Below are 26,679 nucleotides of genomic sequence, written 5' to 3' on the forward strand. Positions count from 1 at the left end.
GTGCCAGGTGCTATGGATATAAAGATGTATGATATCAATTGTCTGCCCCTGTGACGCTCATTCTGACATAATATTGTGGGTTCAGAGTCCCAGAGAGCAGTTTCTAGGCTTTCAGCCTCACGTGGAAAGGTGCTGGCTCAGGTAATAGATGGCCACTACCTGTGACTGATTGGCCATCAGCTGTAACCAGTTAGCCAATTAGCCACTGATGTAACTGCCATGGCTAAGCTAGCAAGCGCGGATAGCAGTTAGCAAGTGAGGTTGGTTGGCAGAGAAGAGGATGGCAGATTGTGGATAGTGCGGCTCCTGCTTCCTGTGTCTCCAACCCAGCCACCTGGGAGAAATAGTGGTATGAATCCCCTATCTATGGCTCCATTGGTTTCCTTTTTGGCCTCACCATGTCCTGCGTTCTTATGTGGGGAGCGGGACCAGAGACCCCTCATGACATCCCACATGACAACATCTTAAAAGTATTAGTATCCTGATTGAAAGGGCAGCATTTGCGGAGTTCAGAGAATGGGTGTCTGGTTTCCCCACGAGTGGGTTCCAGAGGAGCTTCGTAAAGAAAGTGAAGTTTAAATTGAGATATAAAGGATAAACAGGAGTTAGGCTCATATAACACTAGATTGGAACAGGGGCTCTGGTGTTAGATTGCTTGATAGTCAGAGTGACTTTGGACAAGTTACTTCACCTTTCTGTGCCTCAAGGATGTTCTAAAGCTTAAATAATAAACTTAAGGCGCTCAGATACTTGTCTGGCACATAAGAGCTAAATTTATTGAGCACTTGTGATTATTGCTGCTATTTAAAAAAGAGCTACAATGTGGTATGCTTAATGCTGAGGTCACGGCAAGAAATAAGACATAACCTGTACTCGCTCTAGGAGTTTCTCCCCAGAACCCATCCCCACATCTACTTTATACCAAAATAAGCATCTCTTCCAAATGCAAAATACAGAAGATGTTAATTTCCTAAAAACGTTTATGTTTTTTGTTTCTATTTTTGCCACTTCAGCCTGAGCTGAGGCACTTTTCTGAGGATTCCCTGTGAACTCTGGGAGGATACAACTTCGAGGCCCGAAGGCAGGCCTCTACCATGCAGGTGTCGGGACCCCGAGCCCGGGCCTGGCTAAGAAAGCCTGTCACCCCTGCAGCCCCGCCCCCGATGAGCGCACCCACAAGCAAGCCCAGCACTGATTGATCGTCTCCTCCAGCTCACCGGCATCGTTGTATCCAATCGGCGTAGAGCTTGTTGATCGGCAGCGGCAACCGACGTACACAAGGGGCTTGAGCGTCCAGTGGAGGGAGCGAGAGGTCAGGCCATGAACCTGGGGTAAGCTGGGGCGAGAAAGGTGGGCTTCAGCGGGTGGAGGGTGAGGCGGGATGGGCCCTTGGAATCCTTCGCGGAGAACCTTCCAGGCATGCCCCGCCTCAAGCGGCAGTGCCGGGCTCTCTTTGGGTGGAGGGGGCCAGGGGGCCGGATCGTCCTTTACCACCCCCCAGGCCCCCCCCTCCCCTCCCCGTACCCCTTGCTTTTCCCTTCATTCGAATTAAAACTGATGATCTCCGTTCCGCCGGCTCATTTACCTCAGGGCGGAGAAGGACGAGAGGAGATAAACCGTGAGGGCAGATGAAGCGATAAAGCTTAGCGCCTTCCCAGGGAGAAATCCTGGCCCAGGCCCCTGGTTCTTGGCGACCGTCTCTTTGGAATCTTTGCAGATTGACGGAGCGCCTATGAGTTTAGCGCCCGCCCTGTATGGAACTGATGCTTCTTAGGGAATCACAGTGGTACCAGTGCCTGGCACTTTATAGGCTCTCGTTCAGTAGTGGTTCAGTAAATAAAAAGGACTTGCATGGCTTTCGTTACTGGGAATTGTAATATTTTAAGAAGATGAAAGTCACCAAACTCAGACTATTTGCACATCGTTTAGCAAATAAATTGTGCTCTAGTATTTAGGGATATAAAAATATGTAACACAGCCTGTGCCTGAAGGCATTTACACTGCAGCAGTGCTAAACAGACAAAATTTGCTGTTTCAGTCAAGGTCTTTTTTTAAGTTTCACCAACATAAACAGGAACTGTTCGTATTCCTCCAACAGGGAAGACCTTGAAACCCATTCTTTCCAGTGTTTTTATAAACATGTTAAGCTAACTTGATTTCCCCTACTTTAGCGACACCTCAAGTTTCATGTTCCTAATCAGACTTTTCCCACCCTTTCTCTTTTTTTGGCCCGTTGGATTTAATTTTGTCTCTTGGAAGTCACTTTTGCCCTCCCCCCCCCCCTTTCTTTTTTTACTTAAACAGTGAAATAACTGTGTGGACCACTATTTTTGTTTTTAGAGGATTTTTATTAGGACCTTAACAGATGTACAAAGTTCTTTGGCAGTGTCTTCTGTTACTTTGTGCTCTTTGAGTTGACATGCACAAATAAATTATAGCTGCCAAAGTTTATTATAGATTTATTGTTCTAATAGTAACAAAAGTGTCACTAAATGTGAATATGTATTAGTTGAAATCTTCAAAATAGAGTAGAACTCTATGCTCAAGCAGTGGATAATCCCGGTGGCAATATCATAGCTCATTTTCAAATAATGCTCTAGATACGCCATAGAATGTGTTAGTCATAAGATCGTTATGAAACTAATAAATGGTAGATATGTTTTGCTCCTTTAACTTAGGTGAGGAGTTTTGATATCAGCATGTTTTTCAGTCTAGAGTTACAAGAGTTAAATGACGGTATGATAACTGAATTAATTTGTTGCTTACCAGTAACAAAATGAAATTTCAGGCTAAAGATAAATTCTTAGTGTTGGAAAGTTTAAAAAATTTTCTCCTTGTAGTTTTCATTTTTATCTTAGATTGAAAAATGTTTTTAATTAAAAGAATGGTTTCATATTTACAAGATTCATGTATAAATTCAAAAGAACAGATTTACTTGAAAGGTTCAAATGAGCATTTCTGGCTATTTAAAATGTTGCTATTTCTTAAAATTACAACTCTCTTTTATTTTGCAGAGATGGTTTAAAGCTTGAAACTGAATTATTGGATGGAAAAACCAAGCTAATATTGTCTCCATATGGTATGCTGTGTTACCGGAATCTAAAATGTTAACTTTTTTGATTCCTCCCTAAAATTTATACTAGATTAACAGACTTTCTGCTTGTAATAGATTGATATTTGAATGGTACTTTGAAAAAGCTGTTTCCTCTGACTTCCTCAAATTTATTTTTTGCCAAGTTAAGTCATATTACATCACTGCTTACCACTGTCAGTATTTATTCATAAAATTTAATGTCCCAATATATTTCATGTGTGATACATCCCTTCATTATATTTACATGTAGCAAATATCCATATTGCCTAATTAATAATCTAGGTGAAGCATGTCATTATGTTTTGTGCATGTAAAGAATGTATTGTTTGAGAAAATTAAATTTATAGTAGGAGCACAATTGCTAAAGTCATTTTTAGTACTATCAGTTTTAAAACTAATTACTTTGGTAGTCTTCTCATTCGCATTTTCTTTTTCCCTGATCTGTTTATAGTCTTACCTTGGAAAATAAACATGAAATCAAAATACTTGAACCATACTGTTAAAGAACACTCAGGATCTAAAGTTAATGTTTTGGGGGTTAATATTTCTAATTGATAAATTCTTAAGATAATGCTAATTAAAATTTTCTTTTGTGACTGCCTTAGTATGTTTTTGGTTGATAGTTTAGTAATTTTTGTTTTCTTTTGTAGAACGTAAATCAAAAATTTCTGTGAAGGTAAGACAAATGACTTTGACCTGATCTGTTTTCAAATGTAAAATATGATTTGGAAATAATTCCTGTCAAAATATTATAAGGTGTTTGGAATGATGGTGAGACGTTCCCTTGGTTTCAGGATGGTCCTTTCACAGAAATGAATCATAATTTTGCTGTTCAAAAAGCCTTTTAGAACCTTTTTTCCTAGATCAGTGCTATCTAGTAAAGCTTTTTGCCATGATAGAAATGTTCTAAAATCATTGCTGTGCAATATAGTAGCCAGCCACTAGCTGTGTGTGATTATTGAGCACTTGAAAGGTAGCTAGTTTGACTAAGGAAGTGAATTTTTAATTTTATTTAAATTTATTAGCTATTGTACTGGGGAGCACAGTTCCCAAAGATGTTTAAAATTGGATATTTAGACTTTAAAACAAAAAAAATTTTTTTCATCCTCAAATTCCACTTTCCCACTCTAAAAGGGTATTGAATTCATAAGTTCTTACATGCATTTAGCTTTTTCCTTTAAGAGATCACATTTGAACTTAATGATAAATTTCCTTTTAAGTTATTTTTCTTTATCAGGAACCCATAGTAACTTTTTCTACAAAGTTACATTACCACTTTAAAAAATGTTTGATACCACTGCTTTTTTTTTGTTGTTCCTTATTTCTTTTTCCATTTTTAGGTTAACATCAGCAGAAATTTCTACTCTGCTCTTCCATAACTTACTGTAGCCACTTTTTTTTTTTCTATCTTTCCTGCGTCTTAAAGGCTTTCTTGCACATCTTTGAATAGATCCTATTGTGGATGAGTGGCACTTTTCTCTTCAACTCTGAACCCTTGATGGTTTTGCTATTTCTTCCAGGTTTAATCAAGGTGAAGAAGTTGCTTGAGTACCCAGCATATCAATCACTTGATAAATGGGTGATGATGATCAGAGTAATTCCACAAACTACCTGTAAAAATTATTTCTATATATATGATATATAGTTATATACCTTGTATGTTCCCTTAGTACCAGAATACAGATTGTACGTTTTTTCCTGACCCTGTCCTATTAAAATACTGCAAGTATTTTTATTTGCGTCACATTAACAAACAGTGCTCCCTTTCAAGCTCCTAGATAAAAAGCTATTTGTAATAGTTGATTTCTATCTTCCCCTGGCCTCTATTCTCTTTCACGTGTTTCCTCTTCCATTGATGTCCTTAATGGATTTGCTATATTCACCACATTTGTGAAGACATTTCATTGTCTTTTTAATCAATTTAGAACATCTGGAGATACCCTTTCATGCCTATAATAAACAAAGTTACTAGTCTTAGACTTTTTCGTAGCATCATTACAAAATTCTACTGGTGGTCTAGGGATATTTTATTCTAGGATTTTTCTTTCCAGAGTAACTATTATGCCTCAGCTGATGTTGAACTTAAATGATTTACTGTTTTAAAGCAAATTGTTTGGCTTTATCCCTCTTGCTTTTGGGACTCCAAAATACTGATGAATGGTAACTGTGAGGTAATGGATACGTTAATTAGATTGATTGTGGTGGGGGTGAGTCCCCAAAGTGGTGACTCAAACCCTGAACTAACAAGGTTCTTGGCTTCACGTAGGAACGAATTCAAATGTGAACCACTCTAGTTTAAAGTGAAAGTAAGTTGTTTTAGCAGAGAGGTAAGAAAAGAAAGGCAACCCTCTAATTGCTAGTGTAAGAGAGACCCCCTCCATCCTCTCCGCTGGGAAACCAGCGTGTTTCTTGTTTCCATGGGAAACTTCTTGGTATGGGGAATTTCTGCAAGGTATAAGAGGAATAGGGGCAGGTTTACCTTTAACTTTTGTAAGGTACAGCCTGTGGCTAGTTGTAATAGGTTTAATTACGGGAATGGCCATAATGGAATCTCTACTCAGTAGGCTTCTGGTGGTCTGTTCTGTGTGATTGCTTACATTCTGCCTGAGTTCTGCGTCTGGCAGCACACAGGCAGCAGGCTTGGAATCCAACCTCCTAGTTCCTTCTTTAAAAATAGTCCTTATGCCCCTTCCCTATATTAAGATCATCAAGTTGTATCCTAAATATATACAATTTTTAAATATAATTTTTATTTTTCAGTTACGATTGTCATGCAATATTATATCAGTTTTAGGTGTACCAACATAGTGATTACCCTGTTTCCCCGAAAATAACACCGAGCTGGACAATCAGCTCTAATGCGTCTTTTGGAGCAAAAATTAATATAAGACCTGGTATTATATATTATGTTATATTGTATTGTATATTATTTTATATTAGTATACCTGCTCTTATAATAAAATAAGACTGGGTCTTATAATAATTTTTGTTCCAAAAAGACACATTAGAGCTGATTGTCCGGTCTTATTTTCGGGGAAACATGGTAGACATTTATGTAACTTACTAATCACCCCAATAAATCAAGTATCCATCTGACACCATACATAGTAATTACAGTATTACTGACTGTATTCCCTATGCTGTACTTTACATCTCCATGACTATTTTGTAACTACCAGTTTGTACCTCTTAATCCCTTCTCTCCCTTCACCCATCCTCCCAACCTTCCCTCTCATCTGGCAACCATCAAAGGGTTCTCTTATCTATGAGTTTGCTTCTGTTTGTTTATTTTTTTAGATTCCACATGTAAGTTAAATCATATGGTATTTGTCTTTCACTGTCTGACTTAATTTCACTCAGCATAATACCCTCTAGGTCCATCCATGTTGTTGATGGCTGAGTAATGTTCCATTGTAAATATGCACCACTTCTTTATTCAGTCATCAATTGAGGATACTTAGGTGGTGTCCATTTCTTGGCTATTGTAAGTAATGCTGCAATGAACATATGGAAGCATAATGTCTTTTCGAATTAGTGGTTTGGGTTTCTTCGGATAAATAACAAGAAGTATAATTACTAGATCCTTCTTTGTCTCTTGTTACAGACTTTTTTTAAAGTTTGTTTTGTCTGGAATAAGTATTGCCACCCCACCTTTTTTGTTGTTTCCATTTTCATAAAATGTCTTTTTCCATCCCTTTACTTTGAGTCTGTGTGTCTTTCGATCAGAAGTGAGTGTCTTGTAGGCTGCATGTGTGAAGGTCTTAATTTTCTTATCCATTCACCACCCTATGTCTTTTGATTGGAGCATTTAATCCATTTACATTTACAAACTGTTGATAAATAATGTAGTTGGTGCCATTTTGTTATTCCTATTTTTTATCTTTTTTCCTTAAAGAAGTCCCTTTCACATTTCTTGTAATACTAATTTGGTGTTGATGAACTCCTTTAGCTTTTTCTTGTCTGAGAAGCTAGCTCTCCTTCGATTCTAAATGATAGCTTTGCTGGGTAGAATAATCTTGCTTGTAGGTCCTTGCTTTTCATCACTTTGAATATGTTGTGCCAGTCCCTTCTGGTCTGCAAACTTTCTGTTGAGAAATCAGCTGACAGTCTTATGGGAGCTCCCTTAGGTAACTAACTGCCTTTCTCTTAACTGCTTTAAAAAAATCACTTTAACCTTTGGCATTTTAATTATGATTTGTCTTGAATGTGGGCCTCTTTGGGTTCATCTTGTTTGCAACTCTGTGCTACCTGGGCTTGCATGTCTATTTCCTTTGCCAGGTTAGGGAAGTTTTTAGTCATTATTTCTTCAAATGGTTTTCAATTCCTTGCTCTCTTCTCCTTTTGGTACCCCTATGATGCAAATGTTGGTACACTTGATATTGTCCCAGAGGTCCCTTAAACTGTCCTCATGTTTTTGGTGTTTTTTTGGTTTTTTGTTTTTTTTTTGCTGTTTTGGTTGGGTGTTTTTTGCCTCCTTATCTTTCAAATTGCTGATTCAATCCTCTGCTTCATCTAATCTACTGTTCATTTCCTGTAATGTATTCTTCATTTCAGTTACTGTATTTTTCATTTCTGAGTGGTTGTTTTTTATGTTTTCTATCTCCATTTTTATGTTTCCTATATCTTTGTTGAAGTTCTCACTGAGATCATTGAGCATCCTTATAAACAGTGTTTTGAACTCTGCATCTCGTAGATTGCTTGTCTCTATTTAGTTCTTTTTCCAGAGTTTTGTTATGTCTTTCATTTGGGAGATGTTTCTTTCTTTGTCTCCTCATTTTGGCTGCCTCCCTGTGTTAGTTTCTATGTATTAGGTAGGGCTGCTATGTCTCCTGGTCTTGGTAGAGTGGCCTTATGTAGTTGACATCCTGTGGGGCTTAGTCTCCCTGGTCAGATGAACCTGGTGCTCCAGGTGTGTCCCTTGTGTGGCTTGTGTGTGCACTCCTCTTGTAGTTGAGCCTTGATTGCTGTTGGAACACAGTGGGAGGGATTGACCCTCAGGGTAGACTGTGAGGACTGGATGTGACTATGGTGGAGGAGCTGTTGTGCAAGGGCTGACCCTATGGAGCAGGATTTGCCTTAGCGGGGCTATGGTACCTACCCAGTTTCCCCTTTGGATGTGTAGTTTGTGGAGGTAGTTAGGTGGTGCTCTGGTGTGTTCTGAAGCTGGCCACCTGGTATGTTGGTATTGGGGCCCCTTGGGAGGAGCCTTGCTGCAGGCCAACTTCAGCTGCAGCCCGTGCCCTGCGCAGGGTCATCTGGCATGAGCCACAAAGCAATTCGTAGATGGCAGCCACCCATGCTGGGCTTGGAGGTGCCTGGGAGAGGCCAAGCTGTGATCTTGAGACCTGAGGCCAGCTGCTGCTTGTTTGGTGTTTGTGAATCTTGGAGCGATTAGGAAAGTCAACAGCATGATCCGAGATAGGCCGTTTGGATGGAAAAGCCAGTGGAATCAGCTTGCGTGGGTCCACAAGTTGGGTGTGTCCACAAGTTGGGTGGGGCAGGGTCTCAGAATCACCAGGCAAGATGAACAGTGTTTGTTGGGTTAATGGAGGCTCCTATTAGGGTGTCTGCCTGCGTCTGCACGGTGGGAGAGGTGAGGGCTCAACAAACAATGGCTTCTACCAGCACTCTGTCCAGGAGAAAGCATCCCCTGCAGCCCTCGCCTTGAAGCCAGATAATTCAGTTCCTCCCTGTATGTCACTGGTGCTTTTCAAGCTGCTGCCCCAGTGCTGGATCTCAGAGTGAGTCTGTCAGTGAGGAAGTTTGTGTGCAGGCCCTTTTAGAGGAATGCCTGGGACTCCAGCAGCCCTCTGTCTCACTCATCCATAATCTCTGCTGGTTTTTACATCCAGAAGTTATGGGGACTTCTCTTTCTGGCACTGGAACCCTGGGTTGGGAAACCTGGTGTGAGTCTGAGACCCCTTGCTCCTCAGGGGGGACCTCCACAGCTAAGATAACCCACCTGATTTTTAACAGCCACATGTGAGACCAGCCCTTTTCTGCCTCGCCACCCCTTCAACTATTCTCGATATGGCTTCTTCTGTATATCCTTAGTAATAGGATTTCTGTTCAGCTAGACTTTAGGCAATTCTCAATGATGGTTTTCTGTAGTTTAGTTTTAAATTTGATGTGAACGTGGAAGGAGGCCAGCACAGTTTTCACCTATTGTCCCATCTTGACTAGAGCTCCACAGTGCTTTTTTCCTTTCTACAGGAGTAAGCTCCTGAATGACTACAACACCTACCTACCGTGTTTTCCCGAAAATAAGACCTAGCCGGACCATCAGCTCTAATATGTGTTTTGGAGCAAAAATTAATATAAGACTCGGTATTATATTATATCATATTATGTCTTATATTAATTTTTGTTCCAAAAGATGCATTAGAGCTGATGGTCTGGCTAGGTCTTATTTTCGGGGAAACGGTATAGTTCTGTTTTGCTCCTTCCTCAGAGGTTGAATTACTGTCATCTTCATTGTGTGCTCTTTAAGCACAGCTGAACTCTAACTAATCATCATCAAGTTTAACATGTGGTCAGAGTACTTTCTTAATTCTATTAAAATCTGCATGTTTCTTCAATATGTGGTGATGAATGTAAAGTAAGTAAAGGTGGTTACCAGTCTTATTTCTTAAGCTTATAGGAAGAGAAATGAAAGAAATATTAATGATTCAGTGTCATGAGTAATTTGTGAGTTCTAAACTCTTAGAATTATCTCACAAATTATTTGAGATATAAAACATTAAAAATTTTTTACAGGTATTTTTGCATGTGAGAATCAGAGTAGTGACACACTAAAGAATGGCCTCATAAAAATTGTAAAAGCAGATAATATTCAACAACTACATTGGACACTGTCTTTATATCATGAAAAATTTGGTAGAATTAAAACTAGGTAAAAGAGCAACATGCTACATAAAAATGTTTTTGACCTAAAGGCCCTTTTTAATCTATTAAAATTCACCTTATCCAGAAACACTTGGGAAATGATTTGGCTAGATTGCTTTTTCTTATTAAGTAACCTAAACATAATTGAATATTTATTTTGTAGTTCATAATTTTTTACTGCTTCCTTTCATTGTTTTTCTTTGGTGTTGAGCTACAAAAAGTATTCAGAGTTTAGCGGAATGTATAGTGACCTCATAACAGGTCATTTCCCACCCCCCCTTTATTAAATAAATATTTTTAAAAGACCTTTTCTGTATATTATTTCTGATGTAAGTGTTTGAGGCAAAATAATTCTAGTTAAATTAGAGCTCCAATTAGTAGGTATCTGTTTAACAGGATTCACTGCTGCTGTAAAATTCCAGTATGTTTATAGAGCTCTATCCTTGGCTTTATTTGTTCTGTGACTGTAAGAGGGGGAAAAAAGAGTAAAACCTAGTTCCTGTTTCTTGGAAGTGAGGGTATCAGTCAGGTAAATAACTATATAGTACAAGTGGAATAAAATGTGTGTCATAGTAGGGTTATACAAAGGAGAAAACATTGGAAAGAGCAGCTCTTTGTGGCTTGAAAAGATGAGGGAGTGGTTCATAAATGAGGTGACATTTTAATTCGAACTTAAAAGATGAGGAAAATATTTATAGTAAAAGAAGTAGGGAAGTGTATTCTAAGCTCACAGAAAATGGTGGGCAAAATTTGGGGAATAGTCTGTACCTCGGGGAAGTGTACCACATAAAACTTAGTGAAGTTACAGTCATGGAGAGTTTAAATGTGTAGTCATTTGAACTGACTTGATGTGCATGTAGGGAGTATTAAAGAATTTTTGAAAAGCAGACTAGATATGATTTAATTGTGTTGTAAGTCTTCAGGCTGCCCTGTGAAGCACATTATCACAGCAGGGAGACCACTTAAAAGTCAATTACTGTAGTCCAGGGAGAGTCTTATGAGGTCCTGCACTTGTATGGTGGCTAGCAGAATGGAAGGAAGGGGACAGAAATGAGAGACTTGCAAGAGAAATCGACACTTCTTCGCAGTTTGAATGAGAATCTGATTAGAGAAATGAAATGCTCAACTGTTAATGACCCAAAAAAGGCCAGTATAAGTTAAAGAAGAGTGAGATTAGTAGGAGCTGTAGTCGTTGGAGACTGACTGAGGTGGTAGGGCTCAGCTGTGTAAGCCATATGCAGTATGCTGAGAATTTGCTTAATCCACACAGTGGTTTTCAAAAACTGGAATGAATTGCCAGTGTCTAAAAGTTGGAAAATTTGATGTAAAATCTGGTATTCGTGGTTCTTTTGAAATATTGGATGATCTAGCAAGTAGACTCAGATTCCTTTTTGGCAGTGTGGGCTGGTTCTGAGTAGTGTCTGCCTCCTTTGGATGGAAAAAGTGCTCTTTAGTTTATCCTAGTTCCCACCCAGCCTAATTTACAGTAGGTATTTGAGTTTGCCTCTTCTCAATTATAGAATTAGTTATATTAAAATAGCCACAGGGATGGGAGGGTAAAAAGACATTTTAGATTATGGTATTGGTATTATGGAAAGCCTAAAGCCAGGAAGAGATAGGTTGTAGTAAGGTGAGTGGGATAATATTGATTCTACAATATATTTTGAAAAGTAGGGCAAAATGTGATTGGCTGATTGGTCAAAGTGTTATATAATTTATTGAAAAACAAAGTTGGGATATGATAAGCCAGATGAAAGCCATGTGGCATCTACCCCACTCCCTACAGCAGCAATCTTATTTAACTTCACACCTCCAACACTTTTTCCCATACTGATGAGCACATAAAAGCAACACTTAATATTGATTGAAAGACTGTTGAATTATTTTAGGTTAGTTGGGTTTACAGAAGTGTACAGTGGATTAAATGGGATAGATTTGAGATAGGCTGTGATCTAGTAATGAAAACCTGAATTTAGGCATATTGTCGTTTAAATGGTGAGAAAAATGTTTGGAAGGAAGACATGACCAGTACTTGCTGGTAAGCTAAAGGAGGAGAAAGAGCCAAAGATGATTCCGAGGCTACTGGTCTGAGAGATTAGAACTACGGAGCCAAAGAAATGGGATATTTTGGAAAGGGGAGCTAATTTGGGGGGGCGGGGGAGAGAAAGAATTCAGTCTTTAAAATGGCATAGTTGAGGACAGTCGTTCAACAAAAATTTACTGAACACATACTCTGTTCTACTCACTGTTCCAGGTCCTGGGAATACAGCAGTGGACAAAGCAGACAAAAATCTGCCCTGTGGAGTGTACATTAAAAAAGGGGTGGGATGGGCAGACAATAAGCAAAATAGTAATAGAATATTACAAGACTAAAACGGCAACAGAGAAAAATAAAAGAGAAAGGGAAGAGGTACAATCACTTTAGGGGCACAGCATCCTTGGGAAAAGGGAGTGGTAGTGAGGTGGGAGTGAGCGTAGAGCAGGAAACAGCAGTTTTAAATAGGATGGTCAGAGAAGAGCCCATTGGGCCGGTGATATTGGAGCAAAGATTTGAAGGAGGTGAGTGAATGAGCCATGTAGAACCTGAAGGAAGAATTTCTCAGGTAGAGGGATTGACTAGTGCTAAGGTCTAAGACTGGAGGAGGTCTTGTTGAATTCATGGAATAAACCAGAAGCCCATGTGGTGGGAGGCTAAGAGATAGAAAATGAGATTGGAGATCAGATAAGAGCAGCTTTTCTTCCTCCAGTAAGATGGGAAGCCATTGGAAACTTGAAGAAAGTGACATGATCCGACTTACATGTTAAGGTCATCACTGTGGTTGCTGGGTTGAGAGTATAGACTGAGGGGCAAGGCGAGAAGCAGGAAAACCAGTCAGAAGGCTTTTCAGTGACTCAGGTAAGAGCTAATGGCCTGGGGCAGAAGGGTGGCAAGAGGTGTTCAGGAGTGTCAGATTAAGGATGTATTTTGAAGATGGAGCAAAAACAAGGTTTGATGACAAGTTCAGTGAGGCGCATGAGAGTATTCAATGATAATTCCAAAATTTGGGGCATGAGTAACTGAAATGGGAAAGACTGTGAATGGAGAAAGTTATTTAGGGGCAAGAGGGAGATCAGGAATTCAGTTTTGGACATGTTAAGATTGAAGTGTCTATTAGAAACCCAATGGAAGTGTTGGCTAGGCAGATGGAACCTGAATTTAAGGGAGAGAACCATCCTGGAGACACAGGTTTGAGAGTTGTCAGCATGTGGATAACATATAGAACCACAAGAGTAAATGAAATTACCAAGTGAATTGGGGATTGTAAAGAAGAGATCTTGGGACTGTGCCCAGGGCACTACAACTTCTAGAATGCTGGAGAAAAGGAGGAGCCAGTCAATACTGAGAAGGAAAACCGGGACGGTGGAGTCCTGGAATTGAAGTAGAGAAAGTGTTTCAAAATGGAAGGAATAATTACTGTGTCAGATGCTGCTAATAGGTCCAGTCAGATGAGGATTTGAGACGCAGTCATTGAATTTAGCAGCTAATGTAGAAATTGTTGGTGACTTTGAGCAGTTTTGGTGGGGTGGTATGGGTGAAAGTTTGGTTGGAATAGAATTCTAGGAGATTAGAGGAGAAAGCGGGATCAAGTATTTTTTAAGATGGTAAAAAAGATTTTGTGAACCAGCAGAAAAGAAATAGTGATGATTCAGGAGAAAGCAAAGGGTTGCTAGAGATCCTTGAGAGAGGGTTACGGGAATATGTACTAGGAGGAGGGCAAGCAGTTTGTATGGGTACAGATGCTCGTACCAATTTGGTGGTGGAAACTTAAAGTTTTTTTCTGAATGCCCCTCTATAAGATTTTCAGTGAAATATTAATCAAGGTCTTCAGCTGAGAATGAGTATGAAAGAGAGAGTTTTGGGAAACAGGAGAAAGTTGAAATTGTTGCTAAAAGAAAGAGTGAGAGTAAATGAACTTGGGAAATTGTGCCTGACTGCCAGTTAGCATGAAGAGCCCATTTGTTGTTCTTGGGTATGTATTTAAGATGAATCCAGATGTTGTGACTGTGTGTTTTCTCCTCGGATGCAGGCAGAGTAGCTGACAAGTTAGATTTTCCCAGGGTTGGGATTTGCCAAGGGACTGTCACATAGAGCAGAAGAGTTGAGAGTGGAAGACCATGATAATTTTGGTTGATGATGGAATTTAAGATTGGTGAGGAGGGAAGCGAGGACAAGAAGATGGCGGTAGGATCAACAGATTATAGTGCCCAGCAGATTCAAAGAATTGTTGGAACTCAAATACAAGAGAAAGTTAAGCTGCAAAAAATAGGAAGTGGTGGTGGTCATTGTGCAGTGCTTGAAATTGAGCTTATGGAGGGATTGCAGTTATGGATAATTACAAGGTCAGTATAAGATATCACTAAGGAAATGAGTAACTGAGGTAGCATGGGGGAAGAATGATCTATGTGGGTATGACAACACCAATAATTAAGACAGGAGTCATGTTAGGGAGAGGGATGATGACCCACGAGCTAATAAGTTCATCAAGGAATAAGGGCTAGTAACCTATGAGTCTATAGATGCCTTTAAAGAAAAGAGGTAATGTGGGTGTTGCAATCATAAAAGTGGAGATGTCCTGTAACAACTAGCATAAAAGTTCTGTGTTCTTCATTATCCTGAATAAAATAATTGCCACGTGATGAAGCTTTCAGATGAAGATATGCAAAGGTTAAATGTCAGTTTCTTATGTATATATTGGCAAAATGGAAAAGAGTTTAGAGGCCTGACTTATCACAGATTATATAAAGATAATTGTCAATTTTTCTTGGGCTGTTATAAAGAATAAATTTTTGGTGTTTTAACAGATGGGAAATAAGACCAAGATTGCAAAATGTCCTTTAAGAACAAAACAGACTGGATTCATTCTAAAATCAACACAAAAGACTTGTATCAGGAGTGAAAAACTTTTGCAAAAGAAGAGAATTGGTTCAGAAACTTCACTGGCAAAAGGTGAAAAGGATAGTATGACTTTTTCACCCACTAAGGACTTATGCAAGCAGTATGCAGATAAAGACTGTCTTCATATCCAGAAAGAGATTTCACCTGCAACCCCTAATATACAGAAGACTAGAAACACTGTAAATACATCTGTAGTAGCTAAACAGAAGCCTTGCAAAAAACACATCACAAGTGAAAATGTGAAGAGTAGTTTGGTATGTCTAACCCAAGACCAACTACAACAGATTTTGATGACTGTAAACCAAGGAACTAGATCTATTTCCCTGACTGAGAGTGGAAAGGAGGAGAAAACAAGTAAGATTTTTCTAAAGTTTTAATTCATATTAATTTTATGAATATAAAGTGTTTTAGAATTTTAGGTTCATTGGATTTTACGTAACTGTGCCTCTCAAATTCTATTTTAATGTGTAACAATTTTTTAAAATAATGATTCTTTTGAAGAACATTCGTATGCAAAATTACTTTTTATAGTTATACCATATTTTAAGGTTGATGCTCAGAATATTATTCTCATGTACCATATCCTTTAGAAACCCAGTTTCTGTGGACTCTAGAAAGGATCTTAGTACAAAACACAATTGTACTTATTTTAGAATGTAGGAGGCTTTACTTACATTAAAAGTAATTATATAAAATGTTATTTAAAAATCATAGTATTCTGGTGAAAACTGATGGAAACTTACTGTGAAGATTTGTCTTGAATAGCTGAAAATGTTGCTTTTCCTGGTCCCCACATTTTGCTTTTCCAGACTCAGTCCATGCTAAGGACCGGCAACAGTGCCCTTTTAACCAATAGAAAACAGACTTGAAAGGAGTTGCAGAGTGTTACATGCCTTCTGTTTCAATAGTCATAAACATGTTATGTTTTTAAAAGCCTTCGTATTTCAGCTATGAACTAAGGAATTGTGAATATGTGAATAGCATTAAAATTTTGTTAGGCAATCGTGAACTAAATTAAAAATAACAGTCACCAGGAAGAGGCCCCACAAATGGTTTGGGGGTCAGGTAGCTCCCAAGGTGCTGATGCTGCTGATGCTAGAGTCATTTACCTGCTCTTGGTCGAGATTATTCTTTGTAAAATGAGAGAGCTATATTTTGTCTTTAAGGCTAGAATTCTAGCTTAGAGAACAAAACATAAAATCGTATTAGGGATAATGAGAGAATATCAACAAAATTAAAAGCAGAATTTACCTGATCTTATGACCTGTATATTAGATATGCTTTCTCTTCACTAAGAGAACTAGCACGTTAAGTAGCAAATTAGAATCTAATTTTTGAGCCAAGCATATGAGTTCTGTATAAAATATTTGTAATAGATATTATAGCTGGGGGGCATAGAGACAGTGGTCCACGGTAAAGTTTTTCACTGATTCCCAACTAAATGAGAACATAAGGACAAGGTAATGAGGTTTTTGTAAAACTATTTACATTTATTCTCAATAAAATTGTGATTTGTGTTTTCATTTATATTGTTTATAAAAGTGTTTATTGTTGGCAGGAGTAAATGGAGGTTTATTTTGTTGTTGCTTGTTTGTTATTTGACACAGGAATTTATGGCTGTGGCCATACCTCTGGGCCATCTAACCTCTAGGGGCTCAGTTTCCTTTTTTGACAAAAAGTAGTACCCACTGCAAGGATTCCTGTGAGAGGTAATTAATTAGGTAATGTGAAGGCGGTGTTTTTAAAACTATATAGCAGTTATGCCAACATAAGGTATCGTACTAGATATAATTTTAATGTCTATTCATTTAAAAGCATTCATTTTACCTCCCAGGTCAAGACAGTCTACATTTAAACAGTATTCCTAATCAGCCAAAGGACGAGAACATTATGGGACTACTTGAAAAAACTGAGGCTGTTTCATATGTCCAAGATGAAAATAAATCTGTTTTAAATAAAAACCAGGAGACATCTAAGCAGTATGAGCAGAAAATTGCTATGTATGTAACTCATATCTGTTATTGTGGGGCCATCTTATGAATATGGTTTTGCTTTTCCTTGACTTTCATGTGAAATATTTACTCTGAAGATTAAGAGCTAGTTAAAAGTTTATTACTTAATATTTATGGAGTTAAGTTGTATAGAAACGTATAGTAAGGGTTCTGTTATTTTTTGTGCTTTGTCTTAGAGAGAATGTATGGAAACCAGCTGACATTTTCAGTACTCTGGGGGAAAGAGAACGTGATAGAAGTTTGTTAGAAGCAAAAAAAGCCCAGTGGAGGAAAGAGCTTGGTAGGTAATTATTACACCTTTTATTATAGTTTTGTTGGCTTATGGAATATAGAGGATGAAATATATCTTTCAGTATGATATTATCAAAAGTCTTATAATATTTGAAATCTAGAGTAGTTCTCTGCAAATGCATAAGAAGATTTGTGGTTTCACATTCCCTTTTATCTTTTTGTCACTCTGTGGTGTGCACCAAAAGCCAGAGATGATCATTACTATTAGTATCATTTTGGAACTCTTTGAGCTCAAACAAAGATTGCTAAACTTTTCTCATTTCCTGAGAATCCATTCTCATATTTTTCCGTTACAGAAATCCTATGGGTTTAAAAATGGTTTTATTTAAAAATAATTGAGTTCATTTTTAAAAATAAAATGTTCTAATGAATCATCAATATGATATCAATTAGTATATTCCATGCAAAAGCAAGCTTATTACTTTTTGTCAGCCTTAGAACATATAACAGAAAAACTTATAACTTCTGTTAGGGTCTTAAAATATTGATGATAACTGAAAAACTCGTGTTACGTCTTGGACTAGACTTAGGGTCCAGAGTTTGGAAAATACATGAAGTAACAGTTGTACTTAGGAATAGCAATACTAAGAGCGTGAAGATGGGCTTCACTCTCCACTCAACTGGTAATTCCTGTGAGGCAGTCATAACCCTGATGGGACAGGTGATCTAGAAAATGAGATGAGCAGAAGAAATAGGGAATGAATTGATATTGGAAGTGAAGGTAACAGAAGAATGAAGAAATTAAAAATATGGTAGCAGTGTAAGAAGGTTTAGAGATCTGATATGTGTTATATCATAAGTTCAGCTTTAAATATTTTCTTTCAGTACAAATGTAGTTTATCAAAATATAATACCAAACTTCTGAAGTAAGATGGAACTACTTGGAAGTGACCGAAGTGTTTTATGCTTTAATTATTATCTTAAAAAGCAGTTTATTTTCTTTTACTTGATACTATTAGAAAAGCACATCTCTGTTTGTTCAAGTTATGCTTTCATTAATTTTGGGGGGATTTAAATTTATATATCTCAATTTTTAAGAATTACTGATGATTTGAGCTTAATTTTTTTATATTGGCCTGTTAGACAAAAGATTTTCACTGGGTTTTTCACTATTCCACAGTTATGAATAAGTATGGTTGACATTTATTAAATATTTACTTTGCGCTAGGCCCTATACTGAAATAGGCACCATTATTACTCTCATTTTATTGAAGAACAACCAGGTTTAGAGAGGTGAACAGCAGTTTGCCCACAGTCACATAGCTGGGAAGTGGTTGAACTTGGATTTGACCCCACAGTTCTCTGAATCCAGAGTGCTAGCTTTTAAGCCTATTAGTAATAACTGAATGAACACCACAGGACAGTAAAATCTCAAAATAATTAGCACAGTAAAAAAATGTTCTGAAAACATTGTTCTTTATGGATAATTATAATAAAACAAACATTTTTACATCTATTTGTGCCATATTTTGGTTCTGATTAAAAGTTTTCCTTTATTCCATATCCCTTAAAATTCTCTATTGTGAGTTAATCTCCTCTCTAAAAAAGTTTTGATCTGTGTAGAAATCTGTACTCTTTAAGAAGGTCATGATTTGTTTACGTGATTTTTTTTACAGTTTTTGTACATTTTTTAAAAAAGGACATTATTTACAGATGAACAGGTTGCTTTAAAGAAGAAAGAAAAAGAAGCTTCTGAAAAATGGAATAATCCTTGGAAAAAATCTGAAACTGATAAAATAGTATGGGAAAAATTTCAAATTCTTGACCAATCTAAGGTAAGAGGATCAAATTTAAGCACTTATGGAACATAAGACATCATAATTGCAGTTTTAATGTTAAGCCATGTTCATATCATAAAGCTTATTTATTTTTTAGAAAACTTACTTTTCATATGGTATTTGAAAACAATGTTATTTTGAATTTATGATCTCAACTAGTCTGTTTGCATTCTGTAAATTGTCTTACTATGTTAATAGGTGAGTATAGAGGCCATAGGTACCTCCTTTGGACTCGTATGAAAGAACTGTGCAATTTTTTAGATGATCACAAAATTCGACCACTAACCATGTGGTACCCACTACCAGGTTAACAAATGAAACATGAGTACGTACCTGGTGTCCCTCAGGTTGTGCTTTGGTAACCTTCAAATTTTGCTGGTGTTTAATATTAGACAAAGAAAAAAGTGCCCTTGTTTTTCTGCTTGTTTTTAGACTTCTACTAGTGTTTCCAGCATTCTGTCACAGTCTCCCAGTCAGGTAACGGTGGTCCAGGCTGATGGGGACTCACTATCTAGAGCTAGCCAGATTTTAGAGGTAAGTCCTAAGTGTCATTACTTTGAATATGGATACCCTTTAGTGCTTGATCACTATACTCCTATAACCTGTTTTCCTTGAAGGCGTGAATCTAAGGACTCCTCTTTTTTTTTTTTTTAAATGACCAGTTAATTTTTACTGAGTGCATTATTCTCCTTAAATTTTAAGAAGTTATTAACTATTTTTTTTACACATTTAATCCCTTCTTCCTAATGTACATTTACATTTTAACAAATGTGTTCTGAAAATAATACAATAACCTGAAGGGGTGATTCTGATGGTCGACCTTTTCACTCAGTACTGTTAGATTTCTTAAGGAACCCTCCAAGTTAGATTGTTTGTAGGGCACTTTGTTGCACTCCATATAGGGCTGACTTGCCTACATCAAACAGTTTTGTAGTCTTGATAATTTTACATTAACAAAAGGAATGAAACCTGAATTGTATTTTTCCACGTTCCCAAAGCACTTTGACTGTTAGAAGACAATACATTAGTTTTGAGAGAAGTCATTTTGGAAAACTTTGTATTTCTGGGCGATAATTTTAAGTGTATAAAGTTTAGAAATTGATACTTGTAGATACTACTAAAAACTACACTGAAGCTTTGTGAAGTTGGTGAGAATCAGCTTATTTACTTTTCAACATTAGGACTGAAGAATTTTTAATATTAAAAATACTATTTTCAGTTATCAAAAATCAGGTGAAATGTTAGTGTATCATTTATTATTGCTTAATTTGCATGGTTTTTTAGGTCATTTATTACCTAGGAGTAACCTGTACCATATGGTCATTAATAAAAATAAAGAATTAACCATTTGAGGTGGCTTTATTTCCAAATAAATAACCATTTGTGTGTGTGTGTGTGTGTGTGTGTGTGTGTGTGTGTGTGTGTGTATTTCTTTTTTTTAACGAAAGCATCTGTCTTTTTTTTATAATCAAAAAAACACCCTATGAATTTATTTATATTTTGGAGTCAGAGCTGGGAGTTGGTGATGAGAGAAGGACCAGAAGGGAAAACACACTAAATTCAGGGCTGGATAACCAAGAGTTAAAGAGTATGATTATTTACTCATTCTTTCACTATTTAAATGCAGTTTTTATGTATTTGTGTATGAATGTGGTAAGATACTGGAAAGATGCTATTGAGGGAAAATGAATTAACTATAAAAAACAAAAATTTTTTAAAAAATCCTCCTTCTTAAATACCAGAAAGCAGTTGGTTTCAGAAATCTCACCCATAGCCAGGACGATTTATACTATTTGAATATTAACCTCTTTATGTAATTGAGAGGAGAATTTAGTTACAGGCAGGGTCCCCAAGGCCAATTTTGTTAAAACATAAGGTAATGCCTATAAAGTGCTTAGAACAGTGGCTGACATATAACAAGTGCTTATTTATTCAAGGGTCTTAAGCTTTGCAAACTAGAAACTCAACCAGGCAAAAACCCAAAAGTGTTCTGAAGAAGAAAGTAAGGAGTTCTCATAGTAAAAATTACATTCTAGAGAATAATCAGTTCTGCATTCTAAGCCCTAGGATCGGTCCAGAACACTTACCAGTAAGATGTCAGGCAGTTTGGACAGTATGGAGGATGGGTGCTAGGAGGTCTGGTCACATCTGATGTTCTGGATAGTAGATGTCAGGTGGTCTGTGTGCAAGAGTCCCTGAAGGGGGTAATCAAGAATAGAATTGTTTCCTCATTCCTTAACCTGCTTGATTTTAGTAATTTAGCAGTTTGACTATAGTGACTCCATTTTATTTCTTCACTCTATTCCTCAAAGGTTTGCTGTAGTTACAGTTTACAAAGCAGATTGGTCAGTGGTCTCAACAGGTTCCTTTCCTCTCTCACCTTGATTTTCAATCTCACTCTCCCTCCCCAAGTTGAATGGCCCTGTATTCTCAGCCCTGTATTGTTCAGCCAAAACATTCTTTTACACCATGCAGCTTAAAACTCCTTTTGTGTTTCTAAGAATTTTATTGACAGCCTTAGCCTTTTTGAGAATACCTCACTTTCATGAAAACTTGGCTTACTGTAATGACTGCCCCTCCCTGGAAAGACTCTTAAGGGAATATGTTAATGTACTTTCTAACATGGAGTAGAAAGTGAGGCTGTCATTCTGTTAGTTTCCCATTGCTACCACCAAACCTAGTTCTGCAGTTGTCCAGACAAAAATTCCGCCTAATTTCTTTTTTTCCACCTTTTCTTATTGTGACAAAATGTATGTCAACATAAAATTTATCATTTTAATCATTTTTAAGGATTAAAGTTCCATGGCATTTACTACATTTACATTGTCACGCAATCATCACTGTCCATCTTGTTTTCATCGTCCCAAACTGAAACTGTACCCATTAAACAATAACTCCCCATTTCTCCCTCCCCCCAGCCCCTGGCAATCACTGTTCTACTTTTTGTCTCTATGAATGTGACTACCACGTTTCCCCGAAAATAAGACCTAGCCGGACAATCAGCTTTACTGCGTCTTTTGGAGCAAAAATTAATATAAGACCCGGTCTTATTTTACCATAATTTTACTATAATATAAGACCAGGTCTTATATTAATTTTTGCTCCAAAAGACGCAGTAGAGCTGATTGTCCAGCTAGGTCTTATTTTTGAGGAAACACTGTATTCTAGGTACTTAAAATCATACAGTAGTTGTCCTTTTGTGTCTCACATATTTCACTTAGAATGTTTTCAGGGTTCATCTAAGTTGTAGCAATTATCATAATGTTATTTCTTTTTAAGGCTGAATGATATTCCATTGTATGTGTAATACTACATTTTGTTCATCCATCCATCCAGCCATCCAAATGTTGATGGACATTTGAGTTAATACCACTTTTTGGCTATTAGGAATAATGCTGCTATGAACATTGGTGTACAAATAATTTCTGCTTTCATTTCTTGGGTATATACCCATAAGTGGAATTGCTGGATCATAAGATAATTTTGTTTAACTTTATGTTAAAATTTTACTGGTTTTAATTTGGTGATTTTATGTTACTGTTTTCCACAGTTGCACCATTGTACAGTCCCGTCAGCAAAGCACAAGGTTCTAATTTCTTCACATCCTCACCAACATTTTTTATTTTTTTGATAATTGCCCTACTGATGGGTGCGAAATGGTATCTCATTGTAGTTTTGATTTGCCTGTCCCTAATGATTAATGATATAGAGCATTTTTTCATGTGTTTATTGGCCATCTCTGTCGTCTTTGGAAAAATATCTATAAGTCCTTTGCTTATTGAATTGTTGTTGAGTTATAGGAGTTCTTTGTATATTCTGGCTATTAATCTCTTATCAGATACATATTTGCAAGTATTTTTTTCCCATTCCGTGGGTTGACTTTTCACTCACTTAATAGTGTTCTTGGATGCGCAGAAGTTTTTAATTTTGATTGAAGTCCATTTTATCTTTTGTCCTTTGCTGCCTGTGCTTTTGATGTCCTATCCAATGAATCATTGCCAAATCTGATACGGGGCTTTTCCCATATGTTTTCTTGTTAGAGTTTTATAGTTTTGGCTCTTATGTTTATGTCTTTGATCTTTTTTGAGTTAATTTTTATACCGTGTTTCCCCGAAAATAAGACCTAGCCGGATCATCAACTCTAGTGCATCTTGGAGCAAAAATTAATATAAGACCCAGTATTGTATCATATCATATCCTATCATATATCATATCATATCATATCATATATCATGTAAGACCCGGTCTTATATAAGACTAGTGCTTATATTACTGTGTTTCTCGGAAAATAAGACCTAACTGACCATCAGCTCTAATGCATTGTTTGGAGCAAAAATTAATATAACACCTGGTATTGTATTATATTAACCCAGTCTTATATAAGACCCAGTCTTATATTAAAATAATACTGGGTCTTATATTAATTTTTACTCCAAAAGATGCATTAGAGCTAATGGTCCTGATAGGTCTTATTTTCGGGGAAACATGGTATATAGTGTAAGGTAAAGATCCAGCTTCATTCCTTTGCATGTGGATGTCCAGTTTTCCCAGCCCCATTTGTTGAAAAGACTGTCCTTTCCCCACTGAATAGTCTTGACACCTTTGTCAAAAATCTTTTGACTATATATGAGGGTTATTTCTGGGCTCTATTCTATAACATTGTTCTGTACATCTCTCTCTATGCCACTGTCTCACTGTTTTGATTACCATGCCTTTGTAGTAAGTTTTGAAATCAGAAAGTGTGAGTCATCCAATTTTGTTCTTTTTCAATATTGTTTTAGCTATTAAGGGTCCCTTGAGATTCTATATGAATTTTAAGATGGATTTTTCTATTTCTGCAAAAAACTTCGAGATTTTCATAGGGGTTGCATTGAAAATACAGATCTCTTTAGGTAATCCTGATAATACTAAGTTTTCTAGTCCATGAACACAAAATATCTTTTGATTTATTTATATCTTCTTTAATTTCCTTTAGCAATGATTTGTAGTTTTCAAGGTATAAATCTTTTGCCTGTTTATTCCTAAGTATTTTATTTTTGATACTATAATATATGGAATTGTGTTCTTAATTTCCTTTTCCCAGATACATTATTTTTCTGTGGTGGTTTTGTATCCTGCAACTTTGCTGAATTTGTTTAACGGGGTGTGTGTGATTTTGAGAGGGTGGTCATTGTGCAGTACGTGAGTTTGATGTGGATCCTTTGGTACTAGATTGTTTCCTTAGTGAGTAGCTGCACAAACACTGATCTGCATTAATGCCCAAGACATTCATATATGCGTAATCATAACTGGATCATGTATATGTATTTTTTCCTTTTTTGACTTTTCAACTTTATGATAAAATATTACATAATTCTAACATGCAAAAGGATATAAATGACAATTTAAAACACGTCTTTACCCATGTCATATGCCAGGAGAGCCCATTATAGCATACAGTTCCGAATTCAGCAAGAATTTTTGTGGATTTATCATAATGGGACAAGATGTTTAAAAAATAGCTGGTCACCCAACCCAGTAGAATAAAAATAGAATACCTGGATCTTTTATATTCCTGATTCAGGTTACTTTAGAATCCTGGGAATAGTGTGGGTGGATTATGAGGCCCTTCCCACAGTATAACTGGGATGTGACTAAGTTTGTAACCTAGTCTCATTCCACTAATGGCCTTATTTCAGAAGAAACTAATAATAACAGCCTGACCAGAATGAGCCAGTACTGGCCAAAGTTTCCCTTTGGTTCTCAGTACTGGGCAGTCTCAGAGTCAGGGGAACCCTATCTCAGTCCTCCAAAATTGAACTCTATGGAAAGAATCCTTCTATATTGAAAACTGGGTAGGTCTCTTTGCCTTGCCAGAAAGATTTAATAGTTAAATAGAATAAGGAAATGGAATTGTTTGAAGGCCTCTTAGGATCCACGAAGTATACTAGGCACTTCACATACTTGAGTGCATCTGGTTTTGGAATAAGAGGCAGAATTTAGTAACATCTAATCAGGTGGAAGAGAGCACCAAGGGTAACTTGTGCATAACTACCTATATAACATTAGACCTAGTTAAATCTGTTTAAAGAGTGGTAAACAGAAAACAAAAAATGGAGATTGAAATATTCAGCACTAGAAAGGGGGATATACCTGCTAAGAATTCAGGAAAATCTCTCATAAGAAATATGTCCTTATTTTGTGAAACAGGAAATTTTTAAAGAAAACATTGACTGTTTTTATTTATTCCATTTGAAGTGGTTAGGAAATCCATGTACAAGCCTAGGCCCAAGATAAGAAAGTAGAACAAAACTAAAAATACTGGACCAGTAAAGAAAAACAATTTGGTAATAAAATAAATTGAAATCACAGTGAGGAAGAGAAAGAAATCACTGTGGGGGACCCTCCCTGAATATAGGAAGAATTTTTAAAAGAGATAAAAAGTCTGACATAATAGATACTACAAACAGCTTATAAAGATACAACCTTGAGTGATAGATTTTCCCAAAGAAGAAAACAGAGCAAATAGATAAGACGTACTAATAACGGTATCAGAGGAAAGAACTTTCTAGACCAGAAAAAAAGTTAAGTTAATTGAATTAAAAGAAGCTGATTTGAAGATATACCCTAGTAAGTGTTCATATTTCAAGAACAAGTATAAACTTACTTAAGCATTTAAACATAAGAAGAAGGCAAAGAACAAAAATCAAGTAAACCTTAGATTTCTCCTCTATAGATAATAGAGAAATATTATAAAAGTTTAATAGATAAAGACTGGGACTAAAAAATTTAAATCCTAAACAACATATTCACGTGTACAGGGAACGTAAATATAGATCTGCAAGAATTTATGAAATATTCCTCCCAAGGGTCTTTCTATATTTTTTTTTTTTGAAAGAAGATATTTTTTGTTGAAAGAAGTTTTTAAAGATTATTTCTGGGTCAGAAAAGTGAATCAAAATGAAAACAGAGGATGAGGTTGGGTGGTGCAGGAGGGAGGGAGAAAAAAATGAAAACAATTAAGGAATTTGTAGTTGAAAAAAGGAATATGTAGCTGACACAATGTCTCCACAGCTTTGCAAAACAAGAAAGGTGAGTTGCTGAGCAATACATACAATACAACCATATCTATGTTTAAAGAAAAAAAACTTCAAAAGATTTAGCATAATGAATAAATGAAAACAAAGCAGATTCTTGGCATTGTCTAAGTCTGTGAAGAGTCTACTGTTTCATTTTTTTAGGCTTTTGTTTTGTCAGGACATTGTGCAACGTGTTGATGTTTGATCTTTCTGTAAAGACAGTTAATTATGATTTCTAAAATCAGATAAAGGGTTTAAGAATTTAGAAAACATAGGTAACCATTAGTATAATTTTAAACAGAAAACTAAATAAATAGTAACAGCAAGAAAACAAAAATCAACTCTGAAAGTTAAAAAATATTTTGTTATAAAGTAGAGGTAAGAGAACCCCAAAGACTTGCTGCTTAAAAGATACACCTGACATAAAATTACACATTGTTAAAAATAGGGTTATGTAAACCAATCAAAAAAAAAAAAAAAGCAAAATCAATGATAGTATTTTGGAAACATTACTTCAGGGAGAGAAAGCTGTTGACACAGTAATTTATTTTGATAAAAAGCAGAGTAGTTAATACAGAGATAGTGATTCCTGTGATGCATTTGCCAAAAATAAGTAGGAGAAATT

General features: G+C 36.6%; 1 protein-coding gene across 6 annotated transcripts in view; it reads left to right on the forward strand.

The window, feature by feature from the left end:
- Positions 1-1,198: 1,198 nt before the first annotated feature.
- CCDC66 (coiled-coil domain containing 66) overlaps positions 1,199-26,679 on the forward strand; it is a 49,444-nt gene continuing 23,963 nt past the window's right edge. For 3 of the 6 annotated variants that reach the window (XM_088798509.1, XM_088798510.1, XM_088798511.1), the window contains exons 1-9: positions 1,199-1,331; positions 3,015-3,079; positions 3,745-3,770; positions 12,234-12,389; positions 14,822-15,269; positions 16,750-16,915; positions 17,104-17,207; positions 18,872-18,993; positions 19,429-19,530. In XM_088798509.1, coding sequence (XP_088654635.1) covers positions 1,321-1,331; positions 3,015-3,079; positions 3,745-3,770; positions 12,234-12,389; positions 14,822-15,269; positions 16,750-16,915; positions 17,104-17,207; positions 18,872-18,993; positions 19,429-19,530 — 1,200 coding nt within the window. In that variant the 5' untranslated portion in view covers positions 1,199-1,320. The remainder of the gene's footprint in view (positions 1,332-3,014; positions 3,080-3,744; positions 3,771-12,233; positions 12,390-14,821; positions 15,270-16,749; positions 16,916-17,103; positions 17,208-18,871; positions 18,994-19,428; positions 19,531-26,679) is intronic. The other 3 variants (XM_019724214.3, XM_019724216.3, XM_074313143.2) reach the window with 2 other exon arrangements.

Source organism: Rhinolophus sinicus, chromosome 5 (assembly GCF_057876585.1).
Source record: "Rhinolophus sinicus isolate RSI-liver-muscle chromosome 5, RSI-T2T, whole genome shotgun sequence".
NCBI lineage: Eukaryota > Metazoa > Chordata > Mammalia > Chiroptera > Rhinolophidae > Rhinolophus > Rhinolophus sinicus.